General features: G+C 41.4%; 1 protein-coding gene across 1 annotated transcript in view; it reads left to right on the top strand.

Annotated features, from left to right (window-relative positions):
- The window catches only part of MORC1 (MORC family CW-type zinc finger 1), a gene marked incomplete at its 3' end in the record, with an annotated part of 154,174 nt that overhangs the window by 11,403 nt on the left and 120,657 nt on the right, over positions 1-22,114 (top strand). The window contains exons 5-8 of the mRNA XM_080654678.1: positions 9,489-9,579; positions 12,055-12,163; positions 16,293-16,452; positions 18,700-18,805. Coding sequence (XP_080510804.1) covers positions 9,489-9,579; positions 12,055-12,163; positions 16,293-16,452; positions 18,700-18,805 — 466 coding nt within the window. The remainder of the gene's footprint in view (positions 1-9,488; positions 9,580-12,054; positions 12,164-16,292; positions 16,453-18,699; positions 18,806-22,114) is intronic.

Below are 22,114 nucleotides of genomic sequence, written 5' to 3'. Positions count from 1 at the left end.
TGGTTTTTCATTACCTTAGAATACAATTCATACTCCCTAGTAATGCTTTCAATTTCTTGCGTCATTTGCCCCCTCACTTTTAGAAATGGTCTTGTTTATTTGGCTACTTCTTTCAGTCTGTTTCTCCTACCATGACATACATGAGTGTTTTCTAAGGTGTGGCACATCTACCATCAAAGACAATCCTAGATGGGTCCTTGATACCATTTATTAGTAATGCATTTATCTTAATATGTTTTAAGTTTATCTCTTCTGTGTAAGGCAAGCAACACTGATTTTTCCATTTAGTCTTGTGATAGATGTTCTTAAATACGTTTATTAAAGTTTAAAAAGTGAGTCTAAAGTTGTTGAGGGCAAGGGTCATGTCTGTTCTACTCAGTGTTCTGACTCTCTGCCCTGATCTCTGGCCCCATACATGGGAGTCTATGTGGTGTGTAATGAAAACCCTGGGATCTGGTCTTTGACAAATCTGGTCTGGGTTGTAATCCTAGTGGTAGCATTTATGAGCTGTGTGACCTTGGGAAGGTTACATAAACTCCTTAAACTTAAATTTCCTCATCTGTAACATGCAAATAACAATAATAATTTATTCCTTGTAGGTTTGTTATCAATATTAAGTGGTACATGTAAAGTATATTGATAGCACCTAGAATGCACTAAACAATCAATAAATTATAGTTAACATTATCATTATGGATACCATCACCTAATATCCAACCTGGATAAGAACATGAGATTGAATGTCAGATAAGGTTCTGACAAGCAGAGTATCTGGTAGCTTTGACACACCCCAAACCAGGTGCCCCCAGATGGACACAGGGTCCTCAGAACAATTCTAAAGCATGTATTCAAGTAGGCCAATTGGGAGACCCATTTCTATCTTTTCTTGTTTCCCTTGGAGCTTTTTGTTTCTGGAGGTATGTATTTTCTGAAATCCAGAAGATTTTTCTCTAGAATTCTAGAATGCCTTTAAGAGAACAGGAGACTAACTCTAAAAGTCTGAAACCTTCCTCCCCAGGTTGTATCAGACCAGAAGCCATTTCGTTCTTCTTAGATTCACATGGGGCTTGATAAAGGCCAACTTTATAGAAAATTACTAGTGGTACAAGTAATCATAATATTTAAAATTTATTAGCATTTATCAAGTTCCATGCGTTGTGTCCAGGGTTTGAAAAATACATCATCTTATTGAATTCGTCATACCTAATAATAGACAAACATGTAAATTGACCATTCCTCCACTACGCCCACAGCCAATCAGAGTGAGTATGCAAATTAACCCAACAAAATGGAGGTTAATTTGCATATGTAGGCACCCAGCAGCCTGGGTCCCGAGAACTTTCTCAGCACCCAGGTCACTCTGAGGTAGGCTTCTGGTGGGTCCTGAGCAACCTGGGAAGGGCCTGAGCCATGGGGCTCCTGGGAGGGAGCTGGGGGACCCCTGCCCAGGCCCGGAGGCTTTAGGCCTTGGCAGGGGCGGAGCCAGAGATCAGAGGCAATTGGTGTGAACTACAGAGGAAATACCTTTTCTGACCGCTCATTGGCTAAGCTCCCTGTTTGCCACTGGTAATATTCTTAGTAACTTGGGTATAAGAATCCAAAAAGGTAATCTAGGGTTTTTCCACCACACTCCTGGAGAAAAAAAAGAAGGTCTGCTGCTGGAGGGCTAAGAAATGTCATATCCTGCCCTAGCCGGTTTGGCTCAGTGGATAATGCCTAGGCTTGCCAACCGCAAGGTCCGGTTCGATTCTGATCAAGGGCATGTACCTAGGTTGCAGGCTCCTCCTTGGCTGGGGCCCAGGTCAGGGCTCATGCAGGAGGCAACCAATCAAAGTGTTCCTCTCACTTTGATGTTTCTTTCTGTCTTTTCCTTTCTCTTCCACATTCTCTAAAAATCAATGGAAACATATCCTCAGGTGAGGATTTAAAAAAAAAGAAAGAAAGAAATGTCATATCCTATGAAAGACACATCTTGAAAATGCCTAAAGAAAGTTGTCATTTTTTCATGGTGAAGGGACTGGAGTCTGTGTTGATGAAAACACCTTGGTGACTGCAGAGACTGGCAGTGGCTGCAGCAGCGGGGTGATGGGGCTGGTGCCTTCCCCTGATCAGCCCGGTCGCCTCAGTAGGACTTCCCCTGAGGGCCAGTATATGAGAGGGGGCAGGCTGGGCTGAGGGACCCCCCCCCCAGTGCACAAATTCCATGCACCGGGCCCCTAGTTTTATTTATATTTATCAACTGTGTTACAAGTATTAATAGTTCCCTTTTATTTTATTTTTAAATGTATCTTTATTGTTGAAAGTATTACAGGTGTCCCCTTTGTTTCTTTTTTTCCCATTGACCCCTTCCATCCCACATCTGCCCCTGCCAGGCCTTCACCACAGTATTATCTGTGTCCATGGGCTATGCACACAAGCATGTAAGTTTCTCAGTTAATCTCTCCCTCCCCAAGTCCCACCCCCACCTTTCCTCTGAAATTTTCAGTCGGTTCCATGCTTCTATGTCTCTGGATCTATTTTTGTTCATCAGTTTATTTTGTTCATTAGATTCCACATATGAGTGAGATCATGTGATACTTATCTTTCTCTGATTGGCTTATGTCACTTAGCATAATACTACTCTCTAGGTCCATCCATGCTGTTGCAAATGGTAAGAGTTACTTCTTTTTTATAGCCAAGTAGTAATCCATTGTGTAAATGTACCACAGCTTTTTATTCACTCATCCTCTGATGGACACTTGGGCTGTTTCCAAATCTTAGCTATTGTAAATTGTGCTGCTATGAACATAGGGGTGTATATATTGTTTCTGATTGGTGTTTTGGGTTTCTTAGGATATATTCCTTGAAGTGGGGTCACTAGGTCAAATGGGAGTTCCATTTTTAATTTTTTTAGGAACCTCCATACTGTTTTCAACAGTGGCTGCATCACTCTGCATTCCTACCTGTTGTGTACTAGGGTCCCCTTTTCTCCACATCCTCACCAGCACTTGTTGTTTGTTGATGTTAGCTATTCTGACAGGTGTGGTGTGGTATCTCATAGTTGTTTTAATTTGCATGTCTCTGATGATTAGTGACTTTGAGCATTTTTTTCTAGATGTCTCTTAGCTTTCTCTATGTCCACTTTGGAGAAGTATCTATTTAGTTCCTTTGCCCATTTTATAATTGGATTGTTTGTTTTCCTTTTGTTAAGTTGCATGAGTTCCCTATATATTTTGGAGATTAACCCCTTATCAGATGTATCATTGGAAAATATGTTCTCCCATGTAGTTGGCTCTCTTGTTATTTTGATGATGGTTTCTTTTGCAGTTCAGAAGCTTTTTATTTTGATGTAGTTCCATTTGTTTATTTTTTCTTTAGTTTCCTTTGCCCTAGGAGAGGTAGGTATCCACAAACATATTGCTGTAAGAGATGTCTGAGATTTTGCTGCCTATGGTTTCTTCTAAAAATTTTATGGTTTCAGGACTTACATTTAAGTCTTTCATCCATTTTGAGTTTATTTTGGGGTATGATGTAAGTTGGTGGTCTAGTTTTATTTTTTGCATGTCCAATTTTTCCAACACCATTTATTGAAGAGACTATCTTTACTCCATTGTATGTTCTTGCCTCCTTTGTCAAATATTAATTAAGCATAATAGCTTGGATCAATTTATGGGTTGTCTTCTCTGTTTCATTAATCTACATGCCTGTTCTTGTGCCAGTAACAGGCTTTTTTGATTATGGTGGCTTTGTAGTATAATTTGATATCTGGTATTGTGATTCTTCCAACTTTGTTCTTCTTTCTTAATATTGCTGCGACTATTTGGGATCCTTTTTGGTTCCATATCAATTTTTGGAGTATTTGTTTTAGATCTGTGAAATATGCCATTGGTATTTTATTTATTTATTTATTTTTATAAATCTTTATTGTTCAATTATTACAATTGTTCCTCTTTTTTCCCCCATAGCTGCCCTCCACCTGGTTCCCATCTCACCCTCTGCCCTTACCCGCCCCCCCCCTCCCCGCACTGTCCTCATCCATAGGTGTACGATTTTTGTCCAGTCTCTTCCCACACCCCCCACACCCCTTTCCCCCCGAGAATTGTCAGTCCACTCCCTTTCTATGCCCCTGATTCTATTATATTCACCAGTTTATTCTGTTCATCAGATTTTTTTATTCACTTGATTTTTAGATTCACTTGTTGATAGATATGTATTTGTTGTTCATAATTTTTATCTTTACCTTTTTCTTCCTCTTCCTCTTCTTAAAGACTACCTTTCAGCATTTCATATAATACTGGTTTGGCGGTGATGAACTCCTTTAGCTTTTTTTTATCTGTGAAGCTCTTTATCTGACCTTCAATTCTGAAGGATAGCTTTGCTGGGTAGAGTAGTCTTGGTTGTAGGTTCTTGCTATTCATCACTTTGAATATTTCTTGCCACTCCCTTCTGGCCTGCATAGTTTCTGTTGAGTAATCAGCTGACAGACGTATGGGTGCTCCCTTGTAGGTAACTAACTGTTTTTCTCTTGCTGCTTTTAATATTCTCTCTTTGTCTTTTGCTCTTGGCATTTTAATTATGATGTGTCTTGGTGTGGTCCTCTTTGGATTCCTTTTGTTTGGGGTTCTCTGCGCATCCTGGACTTGTAAGTCTATTTCTTTCACCAGGTGGGGGAAGTTTTCGGTCATTATTTCTTCAAATAGGTTTTCAATATCTTGTTCTCTCTCTTCCTCTGGCACCCCCATAATTCGGATGTTGGTACGCTTGAAGTTGTCCCAGAGGGTCCTTACACTATCTTCATATTTTTGGATTCCTTTTTCTTTTTGCTTTTCCAGTTGAGAGTTTTTTGCTTCTTTGTTTTTCAAATCTTTGACTTGATTTTTGTGATCCTCCAGTCTGCTGTTAGATCTCTGTATAATATTTTTTATTTCAGTCAGTGTATGCTTAATTTCTAGTTGGTCCTTCTTCATATCCTCGAGGGTCTCGCTAAATTTATCGGCCTTTTCTAGAAAATTCTTTTTTTAAAAAATAAATCTTTATTGTTCAGATTATTAAAGGTATTCCTCTTTTTTTCCCCCCATAGCTCCCCTCCACCTGATTCCCCACCCCACCCCATGCCTTTATGTCTTCATCCATAGGTGTAAGATTTTTGTCCAATATCTTCACGTACCCCTCACACCCCCTTCCCCCTGAGAATTGTCAGTCCACTCCCTTTCTATGTCCCTGATTCTATTATATTCACCAGTCCATTCTGTTCTTCAGATTTTTTATTCACTTGATTTTTAGATTCACTTGTTGGTAGGTATGTATTTGATGTCATTTTGTTGTTCATAATTTTTATCTTTACCTTTTTCTTCTTCTTCCTCTTCTTAAAGAATACCCTTCAGCATTTCATGAAATCCTGGTTTGGTAGTGATGAACTCCTTTAGCCTTTTCTTGTCTGTGAAGCTCTTTAACTGACCTTCAACTCTGAATGATAGCTTTGCTGGGTAGAGTAATCTTGGTTGTAGGTTCTTGCTATTCATCACTTTGAATATTTCTTGCCACTCCCTTCTGGCCTGCATAGTTTCTGCTGAGAAATCAGCTGACAGTCGTATGGGTACTCCCTTGTAGGTAACTAACCGTTTTTCTCTTGCTGCTTTCAAGATTCTCTCTTTGTCTTTTGCCCTTGTCATTTTAATTATGATGTGTCTTGGTGTGTTCCTCTTTGGATTCCTCTTGTACGGGGTTCTGTGTGCTTCCTGAACTTGAAAGTCTATTTCTTTCACCAGGTAGGGAAAGTTTTCTGTCATTATTTCTTCTAATAGGTTTTCAATATTTTGCTCTCTCTCTTCTTCTGGCACCCCAAAAATTCGGATGTTGTTACGCTTAAAGTTGTCCCAGAGGCTCCTTACATTATCTTCATATTTTTGGATTCTTTTTTCTTTTTGTTTTTGTGGTTGGGTGTTTTTTGTTTTCTCATATTTCAGATCTTTGGTTTGATTCTTGGGGTACGTTGATCTACAGTTGAGTTTCTGTATATTCTTTGTTTTAGACAGTGTATGCTTAATTTCTGACTGGTCCTTTTCCATTTTTTGGCATTCTCATTAAGGTCCTTGAAGGTCTCACTAAGCTCCTCGGAGGTCTCATCAAGTTTCTCGGCGGTTTTTAGAAGATTCTTGAGTAACCTTATAAATGTGGTTCTGAACTGTATGTCATCCAGTAGTTTGCTTTCCTCCATTTCTTTCATTCGTGACATGTTTTTTTTTTGTCTCTGCATTTTTCTGCTTCCCTGTGTTGATGGAGTGGCTTTGTGTGGTAGGTGACCTATAGGGGCCAGTAGCTCAGCCTCCCCAATCACCTGAGGTGGACGCTCTTGGTACACCCCTTTGTGGGCTGAGTGCAAAGTCTTGGTGTAGTTAAGCCTTGATTGCTGTTGGTACACTGGGAGGAATTGACCTCCAGGCCAATTGGCTGTGAGGACCCGCTGTGTCTATAATGGAAGAACTGCTGCGCTGGAGACACGCTTATGGTGCAGGACTTGTTTCAGTGGGGCTTTGGTGCTCACTGAGTCTGCCTCTTGAATGTATCACTTATGGATGTGAGGAGTTGAAATCTGGTGTCTCACACTGACCACTAGGTACACTGGCTTCTGGATCTCCAATGGGGTGCAGGTCAGGTACTGTCTGAGGCCACCCAGCAGGAGCTACAGCGAGAACTACAGTTTTCTCCTCTTTGCTTGGGGTTTGGAGGTTTTGGAGCTGTCTGACCCGGCTACAAGTTTGCTATGTTAAGCTGCGATAGGGCAGGCCATATTTATTTATTTATTTATTTATTTATTTATTTATTTTTTATTTTATTTTATTTTTTTTTTAGGGCAGGCCATTTATATGCTAAAGCCGCTCCTTGGAGCTTGGGTGGGTTTGTAGATTGTGCGGAGCGGGGTCTCAGGGCGTCACTAGGCTAGGGCGTGGCAAACAGCAATGGCTGCCAGTTAGCCAGTTCTGCGTCTCCGATTGTGTCCCAGTGTCCCCGCGTCCCGCACTCCAGCACAGTAAACAATTATTCCTGCACGCAGCCCTGCAAGCAAGCCACCCTCTCTTTCCGACCCGACGGCAGACAGTCCAACTTCTCCCCGTAGGAGTTTGGGTCCCCCGTGTCTCCCCAGAAACTGGAGTTCGGAGTAATTGAGAGCTTGTCTCCCTTCGGGTTGAAAAATGCAGCGCTCCCAGTCGCCCGTTGCCAGCCCGATTCATGCGCCTCTGTACCTCAGCTTTTTAGCGCTTGTGCACATCTCAGTGCTCTTTTCTCTTTCCTTCTAGTTGCAGAACTTCCACTCAGCCAGCTTTCCCATGGTTCTGGGTGATAGACGTTTTGTCTTTTAGTTGTAGTTTTGAAATTGTTGTGCGAGGCAGCAGTTTAGGTGGTTAGGAATTATGAGTAGTTCACCGGGGCCAAACATCCAGTTCTTAGCACATCACGCATATCTCAGAACACACATATCTCTTCGATCAGCCCAAAAGCAAGGCTCCTTATCAGGCTCCATAATCTCACCTACGCTGCCATCTTGGATCCTCTCCTAGAAAATTCTTGAAAAACCTTATAACTGTGGTTTTGAACTCTACATCCAGTCGTTTGCTTTCTCCCATTTCTTTCATTTGTGATCTGTTTCTTTGTCTCCGCATTTTGGCTGCTTCCCTGAGTTGATAGAGTGGCTTTGTGTGCTAGGTGTCCTATAGGGCCCAGTGGCTCAGCCTACCCCAGTTACCTGAGGTGGACACTCTTGGTGCACCCCTTTGTGGGCTGTGTGCATAGTCTTATTGTAGTTCAGCCTTGATTGTTGTTGGTATCACTGGGAGGAATTGACCTCCAGGCCACTTGGCTGTGAGGATCAGCTGTGTCTACGCTGGGAGAACTTCTGTGCTGGAGACACCCTTATGAGACAAGACTTGCAAAAGCCTCTGTGCTCAGCTTGGATGGGGCGGAGTCTCAGGGTGGAGCAGACAGCATCGGTTTCCCGTCAGCCCTGCCCTAATAGGCCCCTGTGTCTCAGTGTCCCCTGGTAATCACTGCAAGAACCTCTGAGAGAAAGCCGCCCTTGAGTTCCGCCCGCTGCCAGACAGTCCAGTTTCTCCCCGAATGAGTCTGGATCCCCAGAGTCTCGCCCAGAACTGAAGTTCAGCGAAGTCCCGAGCTTTTGTCTCCCTCCCGCTTGATAAAGCCAGCCGTACACTCAGTTGCCAATCCTCTCCACGCACGTCTCAGTACCTCTGCCTCCTGCAGCTCCTCTGAGTCTCAGTGTGCTTTTCTCTTTCCTTCTAGTTGTAGAATTTCCATTCAGCCAGCCTTCCTGTGGTTCTGGATGATGTCCGTTTTGTCTTTTAGTTGTAGTTTTGAAATTGTTGTGCGAGGCAGCAGTTTAGGTGTTTACCTATGCCGCCATCTTGGTTTTTCCCCGCAGTTGGTATTTTACAAGGGATTGTGAAATCTATTGATTGCTTTTGATAGTATGGACATTTTAATGATGTTGATTCTACCAATCCATAAACATGGTATATTCTTCAATTTGTTTATATTTTCCTCTATCCCTTTTTCAACGTCCTGTAGCTTTCCAAATATAAGTCTTGTATCTCCTTGGTTAAGTTTATTCCTAAATATCTTAATTTTTTTTTTTTGCAATGGTAAATGGGATTATTTAATTACTCTTCCTGAGAGTTCATTATTGGTATATAAAAATGACATGCATTTCTAAGTGTTAATTTTGTATCCTGCTATATTGCTGAATTCATTTATTAAAGCTGGTAGTTTTTTGATAGAGTCTTTAGGGTTTTCTATGTACAATATTATGTCATCTGTAAATATTGACAATTTTACTTCCTCCTTTTCAATTTGAATGATTTTTTATTTTACCTTCTTGTCTGATCACTGTGGCCAGCACTTCTAGTACTATTTTGAATAAGAGTGGTAAAAGTGGATATCCCTGTCTTGTTTCTGTTCTTAGGGGAAATAATTTTAATATTTTATCCATTAAGTGTTATGTAGGTTTGTCATACATGGCCTTTATTATGTTGAAGTATGATCCCTCTTTGCTGATATTTGTTATGAAAAAAGGGTGTTGTCAAATGCTTTTTTTTGTGTCAATTGATATGATCATGTGATTTTTGTCTTACAATCTGTTATTGATTTGTATATATTCTACCAGCCTTGCATCCCTGGAATAATTCCCACTTGGTCATGGTGTATGATCTTTTTAATGTAAGTAGTTCCCTTTTAGAGATTTGGAAATTAAGTTTCAGAGTTTTAAACTCTTATTTACCCTAAAATCACATGGCTAGGTCTGTCTGACATCCTTCAATATAATACTATTAAGATCCTGGTCAGAGATTATGGAGCCTGATAAGGAGCCTTGCTTTTGGGCTGATCCAAGAGATATGTGTGTTCTGAGATATGCGTGATGTGCTAAGAACTGGATGTTTGGCCCCTGTGAACTACTCATAATTCCTAACCACCTAAAACACTTTTGTGGATTACAGAGGAAGCCTCAAATATTATTTACTTTGGGACATCCAAGAAACGGTTATCAACCTTGAAGTTTATTGGGCAATATGGCAATGGTCTTAAAAGGTGAGAATTTCTTTTCTTTAAGGCAGATATTATTGATAATAGAACAATATTTAGTTAAAGGCAATCTTATGTAGAAACTAGTGGCCTGGTGCATGAAATTCGTGCACAGGGAGAGGGGGTTCCCTCAGTCCAGCCTGCACCCTCTCCACTCGGGGACCCCTTGGGTGATGTGTGACAGCCAGTTTAGGCTCACAGAGATTGGGCCTAAACCAGCAGTTGAACATCCCTCTCACAACCTGGGACCGATGGCTCCTAACCGCTCACCTGCCTGCCTGCCTGCCTGATCACACCTAACTGCCTCTGCCTGCCTGCCTGATTGCCCCTAACTCCCCTCCTCTGCTGGCCTGATCTTGCCCCCAACTGCTCTTCCCTGCCAACCTGATCTCGCCCCCAACTGCCCTCCCCTGCCAGCCTGGTTGCCCCCAACTGCCCTCCCCTGCCAGACTGATCTCGCGCCCAACTGCCCACCCCTGCAGGCCTGATCTCACCCCTAACTGCCCTCCCCTGCCAGCCTAATTGCACCTAAAGGCCCCTGCCTCGGCCCCCACCACCATGGCTTTGTCCAGAGGAAGTCGGACATCCAGAAGATGGCCAGTCAACCCAGTCTAATCAGCATATTACCCTTTTAGATGTATAGATAGATTATATAGGATAAGATTGCTTAAATGCCGGGGGGGTGGGGGGGCACTTTTTCAGCAGGAGAAGATGCTCTTGGCAGACAAAAATACATAATCCCTCTGTCTGGACTGATAGCCAGCCATATGCACTATACTGCCAAACTGGTCATTAAAAAATTGAACTGCTTTTTTACACCTTACACCGAACAGCTGTTGCCCTTAAAACCCCTCCTCAGCCCCCACCTTAGGTTCTGCCTTTGCAGTTCACTCAGATTAGTTTCTGATTGGTTGGTTTCTATGCCAGTCAGTGTCAAAAGCTCCGCCTCCTAGGCAGCCATTGGCTCCTCACACTTCACCCAGATTTGGTTCTGATTGGTCGGTTTCTATGCCAGTCAGCATCAAAAGCTCCACTTCCTAGGCAGCCATTGGCTCCTCACACTTCACCCAGATTTGGTTCTGATTGGTTGGTTTCTATGCCAGTCAGTGTCTCTGGGCCTATCAACGGGCCTGATCAGAGAGGCGGGGCTGATCAGCAGCCCCAGCGGAGGCCCGAGAGAAAGAGAGGCACGGCTGCTGGCCAGGCCCGGAGCAAAAGAGAGAGGCAAGTGCTGATCAACAGCTTCCACGGAGGTTACGGATCAGACCCTTGCCTCTCTCTCCCCAGGCCTTTCTCCAGGCCTGATCTGCAGCCCCCTTAGCAGTCAGTGCTGGGTCAGGGCGCCACGGCTACCCAGCACTGACTTCCGGTCGGTCAAGCCTTTGGTCGTTTTTGATGTTACGGACCCTGGGTTTTTATATATTAGGATGGTCCAAGTTTATAATACTTTAAAAAGAATATAAACTTGGGAGTCCTACCTTAGTTTGGATTCTCCATACCCAAAACTGACTTGATCTTTACAACATTTTAAAATTTAATTTTCAAATAAGTGATGAATCTTCTTTCATGAATTGCTGTACTTCTGAGCTTAATTGCATCTCTGTGGTTTATTATTTCTCAAAGCATAGTTTAGCATAAGTGCCATTTGTGTCCATGGTTTATTTTAGTAGAATCCTTTCTAATAAAGAGGGAATATGTTAATTGACCCTCACGCCATTGCAAAGATGGCGGCACCCACAGCCAATAAGGAGGGAATATGCTAATTGACTGCCCCGCCCTCAAAGATGGCAGCACCCACAGCCACAAGATGGTGGCGCCCAGTCAGTCCCCTCAGCCCCGCCAGGGTGGTGCGGGCCTGGCCGCTCTGTGCACCTGTCTCCTGTGTCCCTCAGTCCCCTTAGCCCCCCAGCTATCCAGGGCTGGCCCGAGGTGCAGGAAAGCCTCGGATGATGGCTGCCAAGCCGCCCAGGGCCACCCAAGGCTCAGGTAACCAGGGCCAGCCAAGGCTTGTGCTGCCAGCAGTGGCAGCTGCAGAGGTGTGATGGGGTATCACTTTCCCCTGATTGCCCGGTCGCCTCCCACCCCTAAGGGCTCCCAGACTGTGAGAGGGGGCAGGCCAGGCTGAGGGACCCCCTCTCCAGGGCATGGCCTCTAGTATCTCAATGAAAAGCAAGACCACAGGCCACAATCAGCAGTGTGGCAACTGCTAGAGGCAGATGATTGTGCTCTTCTTCAACCCCAGGCCATCTTTATCTCTGGAAGTCATGTCTCAAGCAAGAGTATGGGCCTGGACTAGATCAAATCCATCTGTTCTGCTTTGAGAAAAAAAACCATATTGAACTCTCTTAGAAATGGGTCAGCAAAACAGTGGAGCTATTTCCATGAAGAGAAAACGCATTAGAGAACACAGTATCATGCCTGCCTGTTGCTCCTTTTTAGTGTTTGACATGTAAACTGTTATGTTCTTGATTTTTAATATAGTGGGTCCATGAGGATTGGAAAAGACTTTATTCTTTTCACAAAGAAGGAAGCAACGATGACCTGTGTGTTTTTTTCTCAGACATTCTGTGAAGGAGAAGGTCTGAGTGAGGTAAGAGTTGAGTTTTTTCTTTGGTTAAAATGGTATCAGTGTTGTTTTCATTTCCTATCTCAGGAGGTAAAATCTATAATGAGTTCTTTCTGGTTATGATTTAGAAATTTAGGAATATGTTTGGGAGATGAAGAAAGAGTGGCTGGGTCATTGGAGGCCTATTTTATTCTCTCTTGGGTTTTCAACTTTTAGGTAATTTTCAGAACTTTTATCTACAAATCTCCCAAAATAAGAGGCTCCTTTTGGCACAATGAGGTGTTTTTAGAAGAAGCCTTCAAATCAATTATACCACTTGTGCCATAAATGGATTATCATTCTTAAAAGAAATAGTCTTGAAATAGAAAATCTAAAGAAACAGAATGTGAAATATACTTAATCTCGTAACTCCAGTGACCATAATAATTTCAACTCCATTTGATGACCCAGAGACATTTTATTAATTTGCAGTGTCTGAGTTTTACTTTTAGAAGCATCAGTTATAATTCAGTACAACAAGTATATGTTAAGGAACTGCTGTCTGTCCAGCACTGGGTAGGCCCTGTGGAAGGTAGGAAACAAGAAGTAAACCACATGACCATCAGAGTGTTTTTAGCGCTGCCACAAAATAAGGCAGACACATATGAATTATCTAAATAATAAAATGGAATTGCTTAAAAAGAATGCTGTTCAACAAGTATGTGTTCCTGCTGCTACAATTTGTCAAAAGCAATGATATGGATGGACACGTTAGTGATCAATGGCAGTTTTATGGAGTGAGTACACCTTATTACTTTGAAAGGCTGGTTTGTGGAGAGAAATGGTGTACAGAAAGTCTCAAACCTGGAGGTAAGAATGGGGTTTGAAGGGACAGTATAGAAATGTGAGATTGCCCAGCAAGAGCAGAGCATGCTCACTGGCTGCAGTGGAGTGGGGCTGGGTAATAGGAACAGTCTGCAGGCAATAGGGAAGAGCCAATGGGATGCTGACATGAAGAAAAACAATGCTTTTAAGCATTTATGTTGTACTTTATGTGTGTAAAGGGCATGCAAAATGGGGCCTACGCTCTGTGGTTATAGCTTTCTAAAATGGACCATTCACCCTACCCTAATTAAAAAAAAAAATAAAACCAACAACCTCTTTCCATTTCCATAGAGGCAGTCTCTTTCAACAGTATTAGCTGATTCTTTTGATTTTTTTTTTATTCTGGATATCTGTGTGTAATAGGCTTGTATTGCTTTTTTTTTTTTTTTGCAGGGGAGATATTTAATCAATAAATTCACAAAAATCAACATTGCAATAAAACTGTAGAAATATTTAACTAAATTGCAAAATATTATGAGTGTTTCCAGCCTGCAATTGGCATTATAAGAAATCATAAGAAAAACCATGCCTTTGTGCAATTATATTGCTACTTTTGATTTGATTTAGGCATTACCTGTTAACCTCCTACTATAAAAGAATAGGATTTATCTATTTTTTCCTTGTACTCCTATTACACACATATCCTTCCAATTCCATAACTCATTTGTAATTATGGTTATGACAATGTTCAGTATTTACATTATGAGACTATATAAACACCATTCATAATCATACCATGTCATAAATGGTTATTTTTTCTCTTTCCTGCACAAGTTTTTATTTTCCCTGGAATCAATAATTGTCTGCTTAGTGTTCTATGTACTTATCACTACCACCGACTATCTGCTTGGTTTTCTGTGTCTTTACCACTGCTCATGTGCTGCAGCTCACAATTCTGCTTTCCATGGATGGTATTCAGCTGCCATCCTGGGATCTGCCCGTGCCATTGTCCTGGCGAGTCTCTGCATCTCTCTTCTGTGTTAAATCTCAGATCCAAAATCTCATGTCTTTTTGGTGTAACATATTCTCCAGTAGCATCTTAGCAAGGGTGCATGAAAGGTAAAATGTTCTGAGATCTCTAGTGCATGAAAGTGTTTTTATCTTGCTTGAAAATGTAGTGATAGTTGGTTTGGTCTTATTGCTAGGTTGGAATAAATTTTCCTTCAGAACTTTGAAGGCATTGCTCTATTACCTCCTAATTTCTAGTGTTGTTTTTAAGGAGTCTAAGCCATTTTAATTCCCGAGTCTTGTATGTGACCGTTGTTTCCCCCTGACCTTTACTTTTTGAAGGTCAATGGAATCTTCTTTGTCCCCATTATTCTGATTTCAGTGTTTTGCCTTTGGGTGGTTCTGTTTGCATCCATTGTGCTGGGGGCTTGTTGGACATTTTCAATCTGGAATCTCGTGTCCTTCAATTTTGGGGCATTTTCCTATAACATTTGATGATTATTTTACCCATATATTTTTGTAGCTTCTATTTCTTAGCTCTTGGATGTCTGAGACCAGTTTTTTAATTTTCTTCTTTTCTCTCCTATATTTTGTCCTTTATATTTTTGTTTTGTTTTCTGGAAGATTTTATAACATTTATCTTCCAACCTTTTCATATAAAAGTGTTTTTTTTGTAATCATATTCTTAATTCCCAAGAAGTCTTTTCTTTCTTCTCAGTCTTCCTTTTAAAAAGATATCTAGTTCTTGTTTCGAGGATACAGTACTTCCTCTTAGAGCTCTGAAGATATTAACAATGATTGATTTTTCCTCCGAAAGTTTTATATTCTATGTTTTTTTGTTTGCACGGAGTTGCTTTGTTTATGCTTATTTGACCTGTATTTATCATATAAGAGGCTTTGCTTAGTTATTCATCCTGAACATAGTGTGTCCTCACTTAACTTCACAGGTAGGTTCTTGGAAACTGACTTTAAGTGAAACCAAATTTTACCATAGGCTAATTGATATAAACAAGAGTTAAGTTCTTACAGTGTATTTCTGGTTACAAAACATTACCAAACTTATAAAGAAAGACCCAAAATGCTTCCAATATTAAACATTGAAATAAATATGAGCTACACATTCATTCAAGAAAAATTAACAAGATAATTCTTTGCCAGCCTATTTATTGCAGTACAGGGTCATGGGTGGCCTCTCCCTGTAGTTCAGGGCATGCTGTGGGACCCCACCCTGGAGGGGATACCCTTCCATTGCAGGGCCACTCACAGACACCCACACTCATTCCGACTGGAACAGTTCAGACACACCAATCTACCTCATGTGCACATCTTTAGGATGTGGGAGAAAACTGGAGTACCTGGAGGAAATCCACATAGAGATGGGGAGAACCTACATATTCCACACAGGCAGTGGCTCCTGCTGAGAGTTTTTTTCTCATCGACATTGTAATAAAAGAACCTTGAACAAAACAGCATTTGAGAGCCTGCTGTACTTTAAAGGTTAGTCTAATAAAATGCCTATTGAAAACTCTGAGAGTGTGGGTGGTGGGGCTTGGCAGCTATGAGTGTCATGATAGGAAGATCTAAGCTGGCTGTTTTATTGGGAAACCCTCGACATAATTTTCTTTATGTCTTTCCTTGTGGGTTTGTCAGATTTCTCAGAGAAGACTTCTACAGTCTTCTACCTGAAGACCTACCTGACAAGTTTCTGGAAGCTAAATGGGAGAAGAGATCTCAGGTTCTTAGTACCCAATATGTACCCTTTCACTTAATCCCTCTCATCTCAGTAAGGTGTCCTGACAGCTATACTTGGCATGTCATGTAATTCAGAAACACTTTGTTCCAGTCTTTCCAGAAAGTGAACATCCAGTCTTTGTGGAGGTAGGGGAGGACTTATTGCCAGATGGAGGTCTGGATGCACATCTAGCTCTCTTTCCCCTTTGCCCGGGTCTAGAGTTGATTCATGTCATCAATCCCGGAGTCTTTTAGTGGATTCTGAATTATAAATCAGGCTGCTTCTCTTTTCTGACATGATCTTTGGATTGCTTTTCTTAGAAAGGCTGTCATTTGCTCTCCAGTTTTTAAATGCTGCTACTGTTGTCCCCTCTGCCATTTTAAAAGAAAGCAGAAGTAGATTCTTTCTGTCCCCACATTTCACAATGGACCAGTATGTATTTGTTATGTGTCTCTTCCTTGTAAAACTAGAATATAGGAGGGAAATAAACTTTTAACTTCATGTTTGGTTTTGTAATTGGGCTGAAGAGTAGACTGAATTATGAACAGATAAAAAGGTGATGGTTTTTATTTGTGTGTTTCATAGTAAATTGATGTGTTTTTTTAATAGGTTGTAGTTCCAATGCCTTCATGGTTAACAAAAACCAGAGAATCTGTCACAGGTGATCCTCAGAAATTCTCAACGGAATTGTCTATAATTTATAAGTACTCTCCATATAAAACCGAAGCTGAATTAATGCGGCAATTTGATTTAATCTATGGGAAATGTGGTAAGATCATAAAAATGTTGAAATCTTGAAGTATTTGTTTTCATTGTCTTATGTATGTGTTCATATTTTTTCTCTTTATAATATCACATGACATCTCACATGGGAGCAGTCATTTGTTTTAGCCATATAACTTTTGTATTAAGAGAATCCAAACATATATAACTTCAAGTCCCTGACAGTGGGAGAAAGGTGTATACTTGCATGAACTAGGATGATATAAGCTATGACCACAGGGGCTCCAGAGTCCCTGCACCAGATACAGTTAGGAGATGCTTATTGTAGCGTTTAAGATTAGATGATCCCAGGTTTATGAGTTAGTAACTTATAAAGTAATGAATCCAAGTTTCTGTGGCAATTAGCAATAACTTTGTAGTTACTCTTTTCCAAATTAATAGATCTCTTTTGCATTCTTCTAACCTCCACCAACTTTCTGATGAACATGAAGAATGTACCATGTCTAGTAATATTTTCAGTGACAATCTTTCTCCAGGCTTCCACACTTTTTATATTAAGAAGCAAAAAGAATCCTATTGTAGAGAAAGCTATGTGCACTCTGCTTTTTTCCAACTCCTTGATTTATGTAATGTTTACAGAAAAATTCCAACAAATTTATTTCTGAGTTAGCCTATGTTACTTTTGAAATTTCTTCTTTAACCTGTGGCATTTTGTTTAATTAGTGGTGTTTTGTTCCATCCTTTTCTTTTCCTCAATAGAGAAAAATATGGGCATTGTTGTAGGAACCCCTTTCACGTCCCGCGTGGTTCAGGGTTCCGGTTCAGGGTTCGGGTTCTGGAGAAGGCCGCACACAAATGAAAAGAGACTTGGAAAAGTATTAATTTGGAAATATTGGGGGCCAGGCGGGAGCCCAACTCTAGTGGAAGGACTACCCTTTGCTCTGGCCTTGCAATCCCTTTTATTGAGACTATGGGATACGCCCATAACCTTTAGGCAGGAAATTCCAATAACAGAAATTTACATAGGAGAAACCGAGGTGGAGGCTGCTTCAGCTAACAATGTTTCAACTAAACAGTGAGTGATCAAAACAATTAAGGTTGTTGACCAGCCTTCCCAGTTTTCTGGCCACATCTTTCTATTAGTGGTAGAATGATTGGTTTCCGGCACATTGTAATATTCATTTTATTAACATATACACGATATACTTTGAGGATAGTTGATGTCATCTCTTAGTTGACTTCTAATTGTGAAATACTTTTACAAATAGTAATGAAGAGTGTACTATTTCCTGAATATTTTTCTAAATGGCTTATAAAAATTAATTCATTTAATCCCTAACACAAGTATGTGTTTTAGGTACTTTGTAAATGCCACTGTATAGATGAGAAAAACTAGGTTTAGCGATGCTAGGAATCTTATCTGAGGTCATTGCACCAGTACATGGTTGATCCAGGATTTAGACCCAGGCATTTTGCTCCCAAGTCCAATTCTTAGCCACTATGCTGTTCTTCCTTGTATTTAAGTACTACCAAAAAAGTGTAATTAGTTGTTCTTTTAATTTACCTAACAATTCTGTTTGTCTTCATATTATAAACAACTTTATAAAGGATTTGTTTTTTGTTAACTATGCTTTAGAGCAGGGTCAGCAAACTATGGCCCCCATATGTCAAATCTAGCTTCATCCCTGTTCTTGTAAATAAAGTTTTATTGGAGTATGGCCACACTCACACATTTATGTATTCTCAGTAGCAGCTTTCATGTTACAGAGGTAGAGTTGAATTGTGGGTAGTTGTGACAGAGACCATATGGCCTGCAAAGCCTGGAATATTTATTATCTGGCCCTTTACCAAAAAATTTGCCAACACCTGTTGTAGGGTCTAAAAGCAATACTTCATATTTGTACAAATTTTTAAAACTGGTATTTGTTCTTATGTGCATTGATTGTAGTTCCACCAATGAGAGCTTTACCTGCAGTACAAATTTGGCTAAGGCTCCTAATAATTTTATAATGCAAATTATGAAAAGTGCCCAAGTTTAAGAATCCACATTGTAAGACTTATAATAAATTGAGTAGTAATAAGAAGCACTGTTACTGTGGAAACTCAGTACTCTTTGGCAGAGAGTGGAATTTTCTATAAGTCATATATTTTGGAACTTATCCAAGCATATTTACTGAATTACAAAGGGAATTTTGGCCGAGGGCAGGTTAAATCAATAGATGTGATAATATCACCATGACCAATATTTAGTGTAGTTAAAATATTGACAAGTTAAACATCTGTTTTGCACTAGGTACTTTGCTGGTTATTTATAACTTGAAGCTTCTGCTCAGTGGAGAACCAGAGTTGGATATTAAAACTGACAAGGAAGATATACTGATGGCCGAAGCTCTTGAGGAGTAAGTAATGTGTGTGTTTGACAGAAGGTCTCTCAGAATGGCACAGAGCTGTAGTGAGGAGCCTTGCATCATGGTTCAGGGTCTGAGGCTTCTGAGACAATTCATTTTACCCTCCTTACAGATAAATAAAGTTAGGCTAGACCACTGGTTCCCAACCTCGCTGAGCTTCTGAGGGACGTGGGCAGGGTCTTAAGATGTATAGGATCCTATGTCATCCCAGACCTACTGAGTCAGAGTCTCCAGACATGAAACCAAGAATTGAATATTTTCTATATGCTCTCCAGGTGACTCAGAAGTGCAGGCATGTTTGGGAACCACTGAAATATAAGATCTCTAATAATCTCTAATTCAAAACCTCCTGCTTGATGAATATTAAAATGGAAAAGCCCACACACAGAGTTCATTATTCATACAGAGCATTAAAAATGCATGAGCATGATGTGAAGCAAAAAGGAATAGGACCAAATAGCAATTGACAACTGCATACTTGTATTTTATAAATAAATAGACAGATTCATTTTTCTTGGCTATTAGGAATCCATAAAAACAGCATGAGAAAGCACTGGGGGTTGTGGGTGAAAAAGTGAAAAAATAATGAAATAGTGACTAACCTACGTTTCTCTAAAATAACTTTGTATTTAAAATACATAAGCTTAAATGTGCAGTTTCTTCATGTTAGAACATTAGAGCTAGAGGGAATTTAAAGGAATTTAATCCAATTGCAATCATTTCAGATACCAGTGTTGTTTAATAAAAGTATAATGAGAGCCACAAATATGAATCACATATGTACTCTTACGTTTTCTAGTAGCCACATTAAGAAATGTAAAAAGAAACAGGTGAGATTAATTTTAATAATGTTTTAAATTAATCTGGTATATATGAAATGTTATAATTTCATTTTTGACATGCAAATATCTATATATATAAAAAGGCGAAGTGACCGACCGTCGTCTGTCCAACCATCTGACTGAGCGACCAGCGGTACATATGACACGCACTGGCAATTTAAAAATAAACATTGACTCGTGCATGTGTGAAACCTATAAAGAACTTGCTGGCGCCAATCACACGTGTTTTAATTTTATAATACTATCCTATCTAATAAAAGGGTAATATGCAAATTAACCATCACTCCGCTACACCCACCAGCCACGCCCACCAGCCAATCAGGAGCGAATATGCAAATAAACCCAACCAAGATGGCTACGGCCACAGAGAGCAGGAGGGAGGCTTGGGTTTCCCCGGCAATGGAGGAAGCCAAGCTTTCCGCCTGCCCTTGCCGGCCTAGGCCTCTACTCAAGGCTACAAAGTTTCAATGATAGAAGATACATAAACCCAAACAGAAATGGCGGCAGCCACGGAGCTGGAAAGAGCAGGAGGTTAGGGTTGGCCCTGGTGATGGAGGAAGCCAAGCTTTCCGCACACCCTGGCTCGCCCAGGCCTCCGCTTAAGGCTACAAAGTTTCAATTATAGAAGATACATAAATCCAAACAGAAATGGCTGCCGCCACGGAGCAAGCAGAAGGCTTGGCTCCGCTCCAGGCTACAAAGTTTCAATTGTAGAAGATAAATAAACCCCAGATACCAGGGCCTCTGCTTGGGTCGCCAGGTGGCGTGGCCAGCCTGCCAACCACCACAGGCCCCTCTCCCAGGCCGCCTCACACCCCAAGGGAACCCCCACCCTGATCCGGGACACCCTTCAGGGCAAACCAGCTGGCCCCCACCCGTGCACCAGGCCTCTATCCTATCTAATAAAAGAGTAATATGCAGATTGACCATCACTCCAGCACACAAGATGGCTGCCCCCATGTGGTCAAAGATCCTGCCCCCATGTGGACACAAGATGGCCACCACAAGATGGCCAGCAGGGGAGGGCAGTTGGGAGGGACCAGGCCTGCAAGGGAGGGCAGTTAGGGGTGACCAAGCTGCCAGAGGAAGGACGTTGGGGGCAACCAGGCCTGCAGGGAAAGGCAGTTGGGAGGGACCCAGGCCTGCAGGGGAGAGCAGTTAGGGGTGACCAGGCCTGCAGGGGAGGGCAGTTAGGGGTGACCAGGCTGGCAGGGGAGGGCAGTTAGGGGAAAACAGGCTGGCAGGGGAGCAGTTAGGCATCAATCAGGCTGGCAGGGGAGTGGTTATGGGGTGATCAGGCTGGCAGGCAGAAGCAGGTAGGGGCAATCAGGAAGGCAGGCAGGCGAGCAGTTGGGAGCCAGCAGTCCTGGATTGTGAGAGGGATGTCCGACTGCCCGTTTAGGCCCGATCCTACTGGGATCGTGTGGTGCGGTGTTTCTTCCTTTTCCTTGTCCCGCATGGAAAGGGAGAAAGACAGGTTCCTGAGGGGAGGAGCTGGAGATTTAAGAAATTAGAGGAAGAATGAGACAAGAGACAGAAGTAGATTCAAGCTGGGTGCCGGGTGGCTTCCTGTCCTCTGATAGACAGTCACACTCACCTTAGACAACACAGCATATTTATTGGTTTCCAAAAGGGATTTTATGATCAAAAGGAGTTTCGGGTGTGCCCAAATCCTATTCATCAGGATCTGAGTAAGCTCCTTATTTTGGGTGGGTCAAGGTCCTTTTTGTTCCTCATTCCAAGTACGTGGGTACTGATAACAGGATTCTGCCAGGGCCCTTGGGCTCAGCTGATAAGAATTAAAAAAGTATCCATGTGCCTTCCCAGACGGCTCTCTACAGGATCGGGCTTAAACGGGCAGTCGGACATTTCCTTGAGGGGTCCCAGATGGGAGAGGGTGCAGGCTGGGCTGAGGGACACCCCCCCCCCCAGTGCACGAATTTCATGCACCGGGCCTCTAGTATTATATATACTATTTTGACATGTAATTTTTTGCAGTAGCATAATTACTGCATGAATCTTTCTTCTGATTAATTGCCTTTTAATGTACACGAATCCGTGCACCGGGCCACTAGTTAAGATATATTTTACATTCTTTTTAATACTAAATTTTTGAAATCCAGAGTGTGTTTTACACAAATAGCACAAATCAATTTGAAATAGTGCCCCATAATCATGGGTGACCACTAGCTGCCATTTTGGACAGGGCAATTTTAGACTAAGATATTAACACTCAAGTAAACACATCAACTTAAAGAAGAACTTTTTTTTTGCCTTTGAGGTAAAATTTAGAAAGTCCCTTCCACAGTTAGAAAATTTACTGTTTGGTAACAAACTTTTAGATTTTCTTTTCAACTTTTTTCTATTTTATATTTTTTCCTCATTTTATTCCAATATCTGGAATTCTTAATTTACACAGAAATGGATGTTTTTTCCTTTGGAAAAAAATCCAGCCTAA

This window comes from Plecotus auritus (assembly GCF_963455305.1).
Source record: "Plecotus auritus genome assembly, chromosome: 2".
Lineage (NCBI taxonomy): Eukaryota > Metazoa > Chordata > Mammalia > Chiroptera > Vespertilionidae > Plecotus > Plecotus auritus.
This window is presented reverse-complemented; position numbering and strand designations above follow the sequence as displayed.